The sequence below is a fragment of the Pocillopora damicornis genome, chromosome 9 (assembly GCF_964200805.1).
Source record: "Pocillopora damicornis chromosome 9, jaPocDami1.2, whole genome shotgun sequence".
In the NCBI taxonomy this organism is placed as follows: Eukaryota; Metazoa; Cnidaria; class Anthozoa; order Scleractinia; family Pocilloporidae; genus Pocillopora; species Pocillopora damicornis.
Genome location: NC_142678.1, coordinates 19,481,672 through 19,496,385, shown reverse-complemented (window position 1 = coordinate 19,496,385; position 14,714 = coordinate 19,481,672). Strand labels below are relative to the sequence as shown.

The 14,714-nt window shown below is 40.2% G+C and overlaps 1 protein-coding gene across 1 annotated transcript in view; it reads right to left on the bottom strand.

Moving 5' to 3' along the window:
- Window positions 1–14,714, bottom strand: part of LOC113672321 (polycystin-1-related protein) — a 55,421-nt gene that overhangs the window by 21,356 nt on the left and 19,351 nt on the right. The window contains exons 24-43 of the mRNA XM_027188596.2: window positions 14,157–14,311; window positions 13,698–13,804; window positions 13,295–13,356; window positions 12,412–12,551; window positions 12,135–12,218; window positions 11,395–11,568; window positions 11,052–11,106; window positions 10,321–10,430; window positions 9,618–9,740; window positions 9,030–9,078; window positions 8,283–8,333; window positions 7,925–8,020; window positions 7,108–7,182; window positions 6,179–6,298; window positions 5,498–5,573; window positions 4,107–4,189; window positions 3,406–3,472; window positions 2,425–2,722; window positions 2,046–2,130; window positions 1,477–1,650 (exon numbers count right to left, since the gene is read on the bottom strand). Coding sequence (XP_027044397.2) covers window positions 1,477–1,650; window positions 2,046–2,130; window positions 2,425–2,722; window positions 3,406–3,472; window positions 4,107–4,189; window positions 5,498–5,573; window positions 6,179–6,298; window positions 7,108–7,182; window positions 7,925–8,020; window positions 8,283–8,333; window positions 9,030–9,078; window positions 9,618–9,740; window positions 10,321–10,430; window positions 11,052–11,106; window positions 11,395–11,568; window positions 12,135–12,218; window positions 12,412–12,551; window positions 13,295–13,356; window positions 13,698–13,804; window positions 14,157–14,311 — 2,184 coding nt within the window. The remainder of the gene's footprint in view (window positions 1–1,476; window positions 1,651–2,045; window positions 2,131–2,424; window positions 2,723–3,405; window positions 3,473–4,106; window positions 4,190–5,497; window positions 5,574–6,178; window positions 6,299–7,107; window positions 7,183–7,924; window positions 8,021–8,282; window positions 8,334–9,029; window positions 9,079–9,617; window positions 9,741–10,320; window positions 10,431–11,051; window positions 11,107–11,394; window positions 11,569–12,134; window positions 12,219–12,411; window positions 12,552–13,294; window positions 13,357–13,697; window positions 13,805–14,156; window positions 14,312–14,714) is intronic.

Here is a 14,714-nt window from a genome sequence, read left to right as displayed (position 1 = left end):
TGCGAAGTTGTTGTCATGCCGGTTTTTCAAGTGGCTGCTTTTTTGCAGGCTTTCTGCCGTTACATTACATGTTTTAGTGTTTTTTGCCCACTTCTTCTTTACCACTTCAGGTAATTCGTGTTACTTATCTCGATGAGTTGAATGCTTTCCAGGGGATTCAGACAAGTGGCTGCCGTTTTTGGATTGCATTCTCTCTTTGATTTTAGTCACATGGGACTGTTCAGACATGGGCTGCAGTCTACATGGATTTTTGTGTAGAGTTGCTTTCCCTCCATTACGTGAGCTTTGCATTTTTATTCTTTCTTTCATTTGTATTTGTCGTGTCTGTTCGTTTTTGTGGGGCTTCAGCCACAGTTTGTGGCTTGTGGCGTTTTTTGTCGCCCCACGTTGACATTATCGGTTGATAAGTTCAGATATTCCGCTCTTTGTTATCACTTAGTTATAATTGATTTAATTAAAACTGCCACAGTTTGTGGCCAAATTGTTCCAAATCATCTGTTGTGTTTATTCTAGCATTTTCTTCACGTTGGGACATCTTTTTCGGGCAGAGCTCACGTAAAGGGACGTTTTTCTTCGAAACATGCATCGATATAAAAGGACTTTTAGCAAACCACGACGTCGACAGCAACGGAGACGTGGTAAAATAAAAGATCTAATGAGTAGAACAATAGCTCAGCACGTGCGTTTTAAAACTGTGTATATTTCTTAGCAGTCCTCTGCAAAATAACAACGTGAAATCATCAAACTTCGCGTGGTCCGAGAGAGGAAACTCCGGCAGCAAATTGTTTAAGTTTCCATTTGGAACTCAACGCCACTCTCATACGTTATGCTGAGGTTAACTTGCGGCGCCATAAGAGATGGTAAACACATCCAGTCATTCGCGGGATTCCAACTATAGATATATATTCATTTTTAAAACGACGTCTTCCTTGGCGTTGCAGTCCAAACTGCCAAAGGTCCCTAATAGGGACCTTAAGCAGTCAGGACGGCAACGCCAAAGAAGACTTCGACTAAAAAGTGAATTTCTGCCTTTAATTAGAATTTCAAAAATGGCTGCACGTGTTTACCGTCTCATACGTCGCCACACCTCAACCTCAGCATAACGTATAAAAGAAGCGTTGAGCTCCAAATGGAAATTACAAAAATTTGCCGTCGCGGTTTCAGTTCGCTGACGACGCAAATTGTCGTGATTTCACGTTGTTGTTTTGCATAGGACGGCTAAGAAATGTACAAAGTTTTAAAACGCACGTGTTGAGCTATTGTTCTGCCAATTAGATCTTTCGTTTTTCCATGTCCTCGTTGCCGTCGCCGTCGTGGTTTGCTAAAGGTCCCTTATATGAGGCCTTCGGCAACGCTAGTCGGCGAGAGGTCTGGGGTCTAGCAATGATTCTAAACACGGATAAAATGGTGCGGTCCTAAGTGCCACTCTCAAACCCCGAACAAACGCAATGTTTGATACGTTTTCTTTGGACTTACCGGATGGAGATCATCGCCATCTGTGCTCGTAGCTCCATTGAATCCTTGATTAACGTGACCGTAGTGTATATCGTGCAAAGCGGAAGATGACAAGTCTTCAAATCCTTCATCAATGTCCTCGTCTTCCTTCCTTGCATTAGACTTGTATGCCATGTACAATATAAAGATCACAACCTCGAAGAAGATGAAAAAATGCAATTTTATATATCAGTAGAACTGGAGAGAGAGAAAATCTAAAACCCTGAGTGTATATCTTAGTGTTCCAGCTGCATGACCAGGAGATGAGCATGCTCCTCTCTTTACAATTCACGTTCAAGTGCATCTCAAGTGGACGCGACTGAAACGAGCTTTGTAAAAGATATATCGTCGTATAGGGAAGCTGCTTCCCTTTCACTGCGAGACAATCAAGGAAGTACTTTTCCGATTGCACCTCTAACAAAACCGTTGAAGGAATGAACGATTTTTACATAGACCTATCCATCAAGCTTTCTTTCAGTAGTACCATGAGAGGTTTGGAATTCCTTTGCAATTTTGGACACCCAACTTCAAACACTTTATCATTAACTTACCATAAATGGCTGAGAGATGAAAAAAGACTCCAGTAAAGAGAAAAATAACGACTGCAACCAACGAACAGACAAATCCCATCCCAAACTGAGGGAAACAAAAATAATAAAAAAAAGGAAAAAAGAGTTCAATAAACTTTCAACGATAGAGTGTTCTTTTTAATGAACTGCCTGTATGAGCGAACGGATATCTGAATCGGGCCGTTGTCTCCTGAGTTAGACCTCACGCAAACTGGTTTCTTTCATTTTTCGAACCATGCCTCTTTTGGGATCTTAACGCCAATATCTTCGGGGGTCATAAGCGTTTACACTCTTACGTAGGGCAGTCCCTGCATTCTGTCGACAGTTGATTAAAAATGTCTCTCCAAAAATACACTCTTACCTAACTCCATACCAAATAGTGAACAGCGCAGCAGTAAAAGCAGTGGACAGACACCCAAACCACGCCAGGTAAATACAGCCATGCGGTAGAGAGAATCTGGAATGATAAACTCCTCGATCTTCAGACAGCAACGACACGCTATACGTGCTACGTTTCTCGAAGTCCAGCGACTTCCTATGGCTTGGTCCGATCTCTCTGAGGAAGTCGCATGTCTCCAATAAGTCGGCGTGGGGAGGAAAAGGTCTTTTAGAAGAGCTCAGTCCACCGTGGCCCGAATTATAACCCCGACTGATGCTGTCTAAAAACGAAGAAAACAAAAAGGGAGAGTGACGATTTATTGGAGAGTCGCGAAGCAGAAGTGTATGTAGATAGATCAAGAATGAACTGGAAGCTACCATCTCGCTCAATCAATTTGGCTTTTTTCATCAAAGCAGAATGCAAGACTATTGTCACTCGTGAACCTAACATTCGGCTCAAATCGCCATCGAGCCCTTAGTGTCCCAGTTGCTAAATATTGGGCCCCGAAATCGATGGGTCTAAGTTGCAGATCCTGGCGGGCGACTCAGATTGTTTTCGTCGCCCCTTTCTGGTGACAAATGAACCAGTTCTCTCTTTATTAGGTTGTCGAGCTCAAATTTTGCCATCGTTCTGAATGAGCAACATATCAATTTGCAATATACGCTGGTTGCATTGTTTCTATGCAAGAAGAATGAAGCCTCTTGCCATGCAAACTCACTTACAGGAAGTTCATGTAAGTAACGGGAGTCAAGGGCAGATTGTAAAATTGAGCCTGACCTTCGCAATTTGTCATTAATTTGCAATTAGTGTTAATCTCACACATCCTTCAACCCTGCTGTTCCATCTTAGCTTTTATCTACCACTCTGATGTTTGTCTTTACAAGCAAACGATTATTTTGGTGCTATAATTCACTGAACATATCGCCAATGACAAAAAAAATAGTAATTTCCATGTTTCTCTACCTGAATCTCGGTCGAGGCTCAGTTGAGAGCCGCACATGCAAGACGATGAATCGGAGTCGACGTCATCCTTTAAAAGAAATCACAAAGCAACATAAATATGAAGGTGCCCTACACAGTACTGTGAAACGCAAGACCGCCCAATGAAAAGCAAGGGGAAGAGAGGAGAGGGGAAAGCTGCTCCTGAAAGGCCTTGGGTCTGTTCCGTGTTCATTTAAGATCTTTAGCTTCTAGCTGGAGTTCGACAATGAGTCAACGATTCAAATTCAGGTTTTCAGGGAAAAGCTAAGAAAATATAGAACGGCGTTAACCTCCACTGCACTCTTTACTAGCGACAAAGTTCGTATAGTTATTGTTATCAGATGTGACTGGGTCCTGCCCTGACTGAAAAAACATAAAACTGCTAACATGCCGATATCTTGGTATTGTTACCAGACTACGTTAGCGGAAATTCGCCCCATGAAGTAGACGGCCATTGTGTTTTGCCCGCAAAAACAACAATACTTTTTTTGTACCAGCTGTTTCCCTACTGGAAAATCTTGAACTTTTATACGTCTTACAGTCTTATGGTCTCTGTTAACAATCCTTGTGAACCGTGCTGTCTAATAAGATGTCTGCGTCGAACAAGTGAAGCAAAAGGAACACAAATACTCTAAGCAGTTGTTGAGCTCTTGGTTAAAAGAGAAAGGACATTGCAAACTTACCCATTCAAAAACGGTCCCAAACCACCTTTTTCTCTCACTTATATTGGTCAACATGCCAACAGTTTCCAGCGAATGATCAAGAACTGTTAAGATAAATCGGATCTGGAACCATTTCCTCACAAATGATGCTTTTTGTTTGGGTAATAACATGATTTTGAGTGCAATTTGGTGTTAATAAGCACGACTAAATTTTTCAAAAACAACAAAATTGCACAATCGCGAAGGGCAAATTGTGCGCGTAATTTATGCCCGCAATTTTTTCATGTACATTATTGGTGACGATAAGTTAATCCTTTAACTCCAAGGATTGACCAAGATAAAAATTCTCTTCACATTACTTAATACAATGTCATGCACAGGTAATGAGAACGAAGATAAGTGTCAACAAAGAGATATGGCCCTGATAAAAAAAACCAAACTGAGGCTACGATTACGAGAGTGAAAAGATCAATGGCTTCGAGGATTACTCTTTTTCCTTAAAGCAGTTTAGAAGTTGTCAAAGGATATTTGATGAGTTGGATATTGTGCTGAAATATATTACATATTTTCAGGATATACTGTTGACTGATATCTCAAGTATTTAAAAGAGCCATCAGGAATTTATCTTCACAAATCATTAAAGCGTCCCGTGCTGCTATTTGGAATGATATTTACAAAGAATGCTTATACAATCACAGATATATATATATATATATATATATATGCTCACTAGTTTTTCTAGTTTGAGCACTCTGGCATGAGATCACTTGGGGTGGCTATATCGCCTTACCTCCATCTTAGCATCAGCATTGCACTGATGAGGCCCAGAAGGCCGAAACAGTACTGTCTGCAGTTAGTTATATATATATATATATATATATATATATATATATATATATATATATATTGCTGCTAGCATTATGCATGCTCACTAGTTTATCTAGTTTGAGCACTCTGGCATGGCTTAGATGATACCACACGTGTGAGATCACTTGGGGTGGCTTTATAGCCTTACCCCCATCCTAGCATCAGCACTGCACTGATGAGGCCCAGAAGGCCGAAACAGTACTGTCTGCAGTTAGTTATATTTATTTATATGTATATTTATACTCTTACTGAGTTGGATTAGTTCATTATCAAATGAGATTTCGTTAGCTATGCTATACCCTGCTCGATGATTGGTCTAGAAAACTCGTCCCATCCTCTAAACCAATCAGAAGCAACCAATCGTGTCTTGATTACTCGCACTGTTATGCTTTCAGAATCAATTCTGATTGGCTCCTTATACATTCCCTTCTGATTGTCCGTCGTGATTCGTCAAAATTTTTGTTGTGACGCTCAACCTGTCATCTATAAAGCCTAAATAAACCTTATTGATATGTCAAGTAATTGACTGATAGTTTTTTCCTTACCTGAAGTTATAAGCTCTGTGGAGTCCGTTTGACGCTCGGACATCGGATAAACCTTCAAATGGCGGCGAAATTTTCGCTGCAAAAAAAAGGAATGTTACCTTTCTGCCCTTTATGCCTTGAAGAAGACAACCACGTTGTAAAATATAACACAGCTCTAAGCAACCTGGCTTCAAACCCGGAAAGAAAGTCAGCATGAACATCTTTCGCGAGGTTTTTTCACGCAACATGATGATCATGAAGGCCTAAACTCTGATACTACCCAAAGTCTTATAAGAAGCTACCTCGCTGATGGTTCATTGTGTCGTAAAGGATTCTCTTAGTCAGTGTGGGTTTTATCCCGAAGATCTCTTCAAAATTATCTCTTATCAAGTCTCTATATTTCGCTGCGAGTTAATGAGAGGGGTCTGGTTTAATCATCAACCTGTGAACTTCTTTCATCGCCTGCTTGGTGGATACATTGATTTTTTAGGGAGTTACTTGCAACTGCGCGTGGAATTTTCACAGCTCAGAAATTGCGTCACCCTATTAGCTCATAAACACCTCTTCGGTATCATAACATTACAGGAAGCTTTTGATTTCAATTTTAAGCTAATTAAATAAGTGTTGCAAACCGAAAAAAAAATATCGCTGATTTTTAAATCATATAAACTTGTAGCTAGTTAAATAATAAATATGACTCACTCGACTGTATCTAAAAAGGAAGATCCACAGGAGGTTGAGCGGTAATGCTACTAAGCTGCACAGGACACCAATCCAAAGGCTCTCTCCGGTTATGTCTAAAAGTCCTAATACTTCCATAACCTAATGAAATCAAACTCGTTTAGTTTGTAAGAAGATCCTAACTTCCAATAAACTCAAGACGAACAAGGCTCGGGTTTGTGCACTTTTTCGCGTATAAAAATCCGGACTTCTTCTGCGCATTAATTTGTTTTATTGTTATTATTTGGCTTGAACTGATGAGCGGTTATCATATGTTTGCTCCACAACTGAAAATTCACCGATGGCGCCCAAAAAACGTTTTGGCTGTGGTAATTTGCGTGTAATTCAGCTACCTTGTGGCATGGGAAAGAACAACTGACTTCTTCCAACTTTTCCAGACTTTTTTTTTACTTTCCACAGTTCACCTTATTTTATTTAATTTTATTTAATTAATTGATTGATTAATTAATTAATTTTTTTTTTTTGGGGGGGGGGGGGGTGTCTTGTAAATGAAAAACAAATTTCCATGCTTTTCTCAAGCATATAAGAACCACGGGCTACAACTCTTACTCTTGGGGTCCAAGTGCCTAACACAACGTTGCTACATCTTCTGCACAAAAAGCACTCAATATCACATCAAAGACTAAGGAATACTTACTCAAACTTGCTCTTCTTAAGCTTAAATTAAAAATACGTCTTTCCTCTTCAGGAACCGGTTCTTGGGTTCCTCGCGGGAAAGCGTGTTATATCAACGCTGCTGCGCTAGTTTCGGCCCTTTCTTCTCTTATTCTAGTCTTTCAAGGCGCGATCGCATTCAAATCTTCCCGCTTCAGTGCTCATGAATAACTAATAGTGTCCAGGCATTCTGCACGATGTTGGATACTACAAGGTGAGCAAGTACAAGTTCATACCTGTTTTTCAGGCCTGTACCACGCAATGTTCGCACAAAGAAAACTCAGGAGCAAAGACATACAAGAAGTAAGCCGCTATAAAGAAAAGGAATAAACTATTAGAGTATTTTTCCATTCTGCAGAGCGCCTTTTGACTGAGTGTCGTAAAACCTAAACCAGATTCATAACCATTGTCAATCACATAAATGCAAACATCACAAAAAGCCAATGAGGACTCAAATTAAAAACAAACTAACTAAAAGAAGCGCAGGAAAAGGCCGCTGACCAAGTCGCGAAAGGTTTTAGCTGTGAATCTGATTGGTTGAGCAACTCTGCGTGTTTTTTAATTTTTAAGACCAATCAAAGTAGAGCAAAGTAAAGCAAGACCAAAGCAATCCTGGATTTCTGAATCGAAAATTTTTCAATCGAAGGTAAACCGGGATTGCACCGGCTTTGCTTTTCTCATTTCTGTCATTGATCTAAAACATTCTCACCAAAAACTCAATCATTCAGACGGAAAACTAAAGCCAATCACGACTTGATTACTGCTGTTTTTTCGCGCCTCAGAGAATTTCCTTGTTGTTACTTCGAGTTCTCACTGGCTGTCCGGGATGCCACCCCATTGAAGTAACGTAACAAGCAGGGCGGTCACATGGTGCTGTTTACTTCACATCACTGAGGGATTCTGACCTAGAAGTCTGTCTGTAATCACAGCGAGTGATCTTTTCCCTGGTACTGAGAAGGTAATTTCAAGTGGTTCTGCTTGTTACAGTGTACTAAAAAGGTTCTAACTTTAAGATCTGGGATATAAACATTAGTTTTTTTTGTCTCATTTTACCTGCGCGCGTGAAAACCTGCTATAAGATGGCCGTCCAAACAAAGAAAACCAGAGATGATAGTCCGAGATGCTCTTCGCGCTGAGTTCAAAGAAGCACTGAGAAGAGAAAAATAATAAAATTATGCGTTGAACTATTTGCGAAAAGGGGTCTTAATGAAGGTGATAAAATGCGAAATCCGCCTTATTTCTCTACCTGTCGAGAAACAAGGTCTTCCAGCGGGGTCAAATTAAACATATCCCAGGTGTACAAATTGAGAGAAAATTGCAAGCGATTGCGGCTTTAATTTATATCCATTTTGATTCTCCATTCCTTTTCCTTTTGTTGCTGTACTAATAAGCTCATTTAAAAGAAACTTACCTTTTTAAAACTGTTTAAGTGGTTCGTCGTTTCCTTAAACTCACACTCAACCTTAGAAAAAAAATTATTGAAGTCAGTACAACAAATCTATTTGCTAGCAAATTCATGTTTTGTTCATATTTAGAAGCAGAAATTATCACTATTAACACGGTGCAGTAACAAACTAAATATATTTTTCTTTACCAGAAAGTCGCTGCACTGAACTAAAAGACCGAAAATTCTTTATCGCCCGGGGTCAGAGGATTTCAGTTGTGTCACGATTAAATTCACCTAGCCCCCCCCCCCCCCTGTAAGGCTCTGTAGTATTCTTATGATTCTCCCTACATTGGCAGTTAACCCTTTAACTCCCAGAAGTGATCAACACGGAACTTCTCCCTATAATATCCATATATTGCCCTGCAAACAGGTATTGAGAAAACTCCAACTTATCAGGTAGAAGTTGTTATCTTGATCTAACACTAAATTCTCACAACTGATTTACAAGGAAATGTGTAGCAGCTAGAGGGGAGAATGAACAATCAGATCTTGGGATTTAAAGAGTTAATTGGTAGCCAATTTTCTATATTTCCCCCGTTTAAACTCTATGAAGGCTACCACTGATCCCCCATCTGCTTCCCCTGAGAACGATGTGACCCCCCCCCCCGCTCCTCCCCCACAGACGATAAATGGTGAATGGTACCAAATTATAATACTTTTTGCCTCGCACGTCTTTATGCATATGAAATTATGACAAAGTAAAGCACATACCTTTCCATCAGCCTCGTCAACAGCGAGCCATCTGTTACAGTTGAAAACCCTTTAGGCCAAGGAACAAGTGCAAAAGGTACGTTTATTGGCGAAATCTTTTATTAATATTTCACGAGTATGGGGAGGCTACAATGACCATCAACACATATTCAGCCATGATATAGCCGAGTAACATGAAATCGTGCGCATTTGACGACTGTTTTATTTTCTTTTGGAGAGTAAATCGATCACAAGTAGTTGAAATAAATTATATGTTGGCCTGTGGATGAATGGAAGTATGGATATTATACTCGCAAACATATCATAGCTGCAAGTAACAAAAATTTTCAGAAAGAAGCCTGAAAATTCAGGCTTGGACGGGATGCGAATGTGAACCTCCCAGATACTAGTCGGAAGCCAAGTGGTATTACCTCCCGACTCGGCTAAGAGCAAGTCACTTATTAAGAGAGATCGCAAAAGCTAATGACCAGCCAAGCCTGTAAAGCACTTCTAGTGATAAAAAACGTGCCTAAGAGGAACCCAGCCCCTATCTTCAATAGTCTTACAAAGAAAACATCAGATCGCTCTCTGTAAATAAGTTAGATGTACCTTGTATCTCCTCGGTTGACATCCTTGATAATAACTTGTTCTAAGAACCAGCTTGGATCATCTCCCGAGTTGTCGTGCCAAATGTGAATTTTACAAATGTCCCTAAATTTCCTTCCGGGAAAACTAAAATGATGGAAAAATGTTTTGAGCTTTGTTAAAGTCATAGGACAGGTTTCGAACGCTCTCCAACTTAAATCATACCATTACTTCCTACTACCACGACTTTACCGTGTTTAACATGACCAACGATTAAGAAAATGCCTTTAGAAATAATGGGAAACGGTCATTTCGTGCGTTGCTTTGCTCGGTGAGCTCTCCAGCGCTGACTAGATAATATTGTGAATTTCAAAGACTGTTCAAGTTTTCCATTACCCGCACGAACCCTAACAAGAGCCATGGACAATCTCGAAACCTTACAGACTGTCTCCGAAAGTTTAAGTCATATATTCGACCTTGCGTGCACTGTTAGGGTATAAATACTAAAACAGCGTGAACTGTTCTGTTGACATCAACCCTTTGATCCCTTAGAGTGACTATTAATTTGAACATCACCCCTGAAACACACATTAAGGTCATGAGAGTAAAGAAAATGATCACGAACTGCTCTTGATTGTCAAACAAATTCTCCTTGCCAGCACCTTAAGAAATGTATAGAGAACAGTATGGAGAATATGCATACTGATGTTAGGGTGTAAAGGTTTACCTCACGACAAAAACATCGCAGGAACTTCTTTCAAACAGAGGATGGTCTCTATCGGACTTCAACTCAATCGGATCTGATACGCAGTTATCGCCATAAAGTATAAGGAAAACCTAAATGGAAAGAAAAGACAAAAGGGAGATGATCAAATTAGTTGGGGATGGAAAAAAAAATCCATCTGTCCGAGTCTTTCCAAGGCAACAAGGTTATACTGCTCTAAAAGCATAACAAGCCTGGAATCGTACTTTCCTTTATTTTCAGTGAAAAGAAAGGAAGGTATGATTCTCTCGCCAGAGCAAATGATGCTCAATTACCTTCTAGTTTTAGAGTTTCAATCAGTGACTTATAATATTCCTCAAAATACAATGACAATAGAAAAGTGAAAAGAAAATCTCCTTCATCGCGTAAAAGCTAACAGAAAAAAAAAGAGACACTAACATGGCTTTAACTGTAGATCACCAAAAGGAAATCTCAAGCGCTGGAGACACTCTTGATTGGCTACCTTACGATTAATTGCGCTGCGTGATTGGTTACAAAATCTTATGTCCCCTCCAATCAGATATCAAGCAGATAAATTTGTATTTCTCGCGCTTCGTGCCGGTTAAGGGTTTTCTCTGAGTTCCCATTCTCTTGCTTCTTTGTTCTCGTTGGCAGTAAACAGTCCGATAAGCAATCGTCCAGAACTAAGGAGTTTCGCGATCGTCCAAAAACCTTCACACATTGTTATGACTTACATTAGCAGATGTTCCAGACCCAAACCAATGACCTGTCTGCAGAGTTATCTGAAACCTGAAAAGATAATGTTAATAGTTAAACTCGGGAACTCAAAAATGCAGGCTGTAAACGGAGTTTCAATGGTCCACGTGAGCCTGCAATTGCGACTGTGACCGCTGGCCGAAAGAGCCCGCTGAGGTTGCGGTGGTTAAGCCTTTGACGAATGTGATTTCCAATACGCTCTAATCTTCTCCATCCTTGAACATCCTTGTTCCTTTTGGTTTATTGTTACTTTAATCGTGTTTTTTCCGTTTTTTTGGAAACAAAGGTAGTCATGCAGACGATTTAAATAAAGTAAATCACCTTTCAGTGATGGCTGGCGCTTTAGGATTATTCCCACTGGTATTTTCCGTGATATACACAGCCTGTGCCTTCTTGTTGTCGTGCTTGTCCGCTCGTATGCAAAAACCAATAAGAAATAAGTACAGCAATAAGATGACGACTACGAGAACTAACGCCAATGGAGACCGCTTCAACCTGTACAACAACAATAAAATGAATAAATACATAATAATACAGAGGAAAGAACCCATGGTAGGATCACTTTGTCAACACATAAATGCGACATCAGCTGTAGGTAACACTCACTCCTCTAGATTCAAGCTAATATCGAACACAGTCAGAGGGGAATTCATTTTGTGCGCATTGTACGAGCACTTTTATTGACTCAATCTCCAAGTCCATCAAAGGATTACCCCAAACATCCAGTCAGACTTTCCTAACACTTTGCCGCAATCCGTTCAACTCCTATAACTGTAGGTACAGAGAGGCACTGTGAGGGAGAAGCGTCTTTCCCAAGAACGCAACAAAATGACCCGGCCAGGTCTTAAACCCCCGGACCTTGCGAGCCAGAGTTCAGCACGCTAGAAATTATGCCACCACGTCTACGACGCAGGGCACGAACACGAACATGGAATTCGTCGTCTTTTCAACCGTTGTATGCTCTCATCACGTAACACACAACCCACGTGGGAAAGAAAGTGTGATTCGTGATGTGACCAAACAACGGCTGCAGAGAGATCATCGAGAGAGATTAAACTCACCTGACTGGATCTGTCAGATCTTTTACTGTCAGTGAGTTTGGTGGATACAAAAATGCTCCACTGAACGCAGTAAGATGGTTACATCTGTGCAGGACAGCAAAGCATAGAAACAGAATGAAAATCAACATAATGGTAGCTTCAGTGTATTCCTGTTGGGTAGACCAACCTTGAGTGTCTAAAGTAATTCGGAATTTCGAGGCCTTAACTTTACTACGCTCTATGGAGAATATGTATACCTACATAAGAGTACAATGGGTTAAAACAAAAGAAAGCTAACCTGCAGTGAAACATTTGCGGTGTGTTAAGATCTATCACTCTGCAGCCTTCAGTGGACCACTCTTTCACCATCTTGTTCCAGTAGAAACAACCCATCCAGTGAACACTCAATAGGTAAGTGAAACTGTGGCCCTTATTTATCTGCGTCCACAAAAAAGACATTAATTTTGTTACATTTAAAAAGAGTTGCCTCCTCTGTAAAACAGAGTAAGAGCGTTAGCCCTTCGTCAGCGCGTTAGCCCTTCGTCAGGGCGTTAGCCCTTCGTCAGAGCGTTAGCCCTTCGTCATTCGCTCTGACGAAGGACTTACGCTCGAACTTCAGCTTTGATACTCTTTACGGTGGCCACTCTCCCACCAACTCGGCACCACAGTTTCTATAGAAACTAACCTCCCTTTCTTCGTTTTACTTCCTCAGTAAGCCTGTCCGGAAAAAATTACTTTAATCAAGTCAACACAAACTGAGTCCTGATCTTTGCCAAGATGGTTCGACAACATAAACAATGCCTCTCCTTACCCCGTGAAGAAGTTCGCTCGGTTGGTAGAGCGCTACACCGGTATCGCAAAGGTCATGGGTTCAAATCCCATACAGGCCTGAATTTTTTTTTCAAGCCTTATTTTCAAAACTGCTTAGGTAGTGTTCATTACTGCGAAGATCGCTATAGTATTAATTATCTATCTTTGTTGCAGAACTGCTATCAAACAGAATTGCTTAACTTAACTACATATTAAAAATCTGAAATATAAAGTTCTCCAATGTGAAATACTTATCTTTCTAATAACAAGGAATTAGTTTTAGGCGGATGCGAGAAGAGGCAGATGTAAACAATATTACGTTGCCCTGCAGTACTTATCCATTTGGTGCACAAGACTCCGATAACACTTACCGATCTAATCCGATAGTATGCTCTGTCTTCCATGACAACCCTCACATACACAGATTCTGAACCTGAAGTAAAGAGGAATGATTTAATAACAACAACAGAAACTATAACAACAACAATAAGAGAAACAACTACAAAAACAATAACAAAAACCGCACCATTTTCCACTTAACTTTTTCACAATCAATTAATGTTTCCTGCGTTTTAGGACGAAAAAATTCCCAAAAAAGTCACCCAAAGCAATTAAAAGCAATTCTTTATTAAGTGTAAAAAGTAACCCAGGATTGCGTGGTTTTTCTTTCACTCTGCTTGATTGGCCAACAACGTTGTTGTTATCAGCATTCTTGCTCTTATCTTTTCATTTTAATACGGAATTCCATAGTTAGTGAAACAGGAGGCCAGTTACCGTTTTTAAACTGGTCATGACGTATGTTCATGTTCACGCCGCCTTCCCCTGAAATTGAAGCGGTGAGTTCGTTTTGATCTCGTACAGATGAACCAGGTTCAGCTGTGCTGCAAAGGTAAGGCAATCAACAAAAGGTCACTTTGCCATAAAGATCTATGAATACGTGTTATAGCTCGATATTTGCCAAGTTGTTAGTTATTCGTTATTGCTTTGCCCATGATGTCAAAAAACAACTACTTATTTCTTCCCATCAAAGTTTCTAGCTAACCAATACCTTATCCAGAACTTCGATCTTAGGGAGAGGGCTTGAGAGAGAGATAGTGAGATAATGATTAGTTTTAGTCCCAGGCTCCACGCGACAAATAACCGATCTTAGCGCGCCATTTATGGCGGTGTCCATTCGTATTCCCTTTTCTACTACCACACCCCTCCTCCCTCCTAGCTTCAATTAATCAATACCTGACAATCAGTTTGACTGCAAATCCAGCTGGCAGCTTGGAAAGTGGTTCAAGATGAACATGTAACACCTGGTTAGACATCTTTTTGGTTTCGTTTATGACATGAATATTTTCATGCTTCCATCGCAGAGTAAATTTTTCCATGCGTTGCGTGGTCTGACAATAAACAAGCAAAGAGATAGTCAGTTCGTCAGTCCATCATACTTAAACTTAAGTTTAAAGACGTCTCACCATTGTTCAAACATTTGCAAAAATTTGGTCTTGATGTTTAAACATCAGCGAGCAAACAGACGATTAGCCATTTCTCCACCCATCGTGACGAGAGAGAAAAAATTCGGCGACTAAATTTGCAGCGAAAGTCGCGAATCTAGCGAACTGCGTTGGCAGTCATGTTGCAAGCCGTAACTTTTATTACTTAATTTTTATAGTATAATGTTTACATACATATTTTTTTTATGGCGACCATTTTATGATTTTAGGTCGCGGGAAATGCAAATTTAAAGAAGATGGGATAAGGGCCCTTCCAGACAACGCAAAAACTTCCCAAAATTGGGAGTCT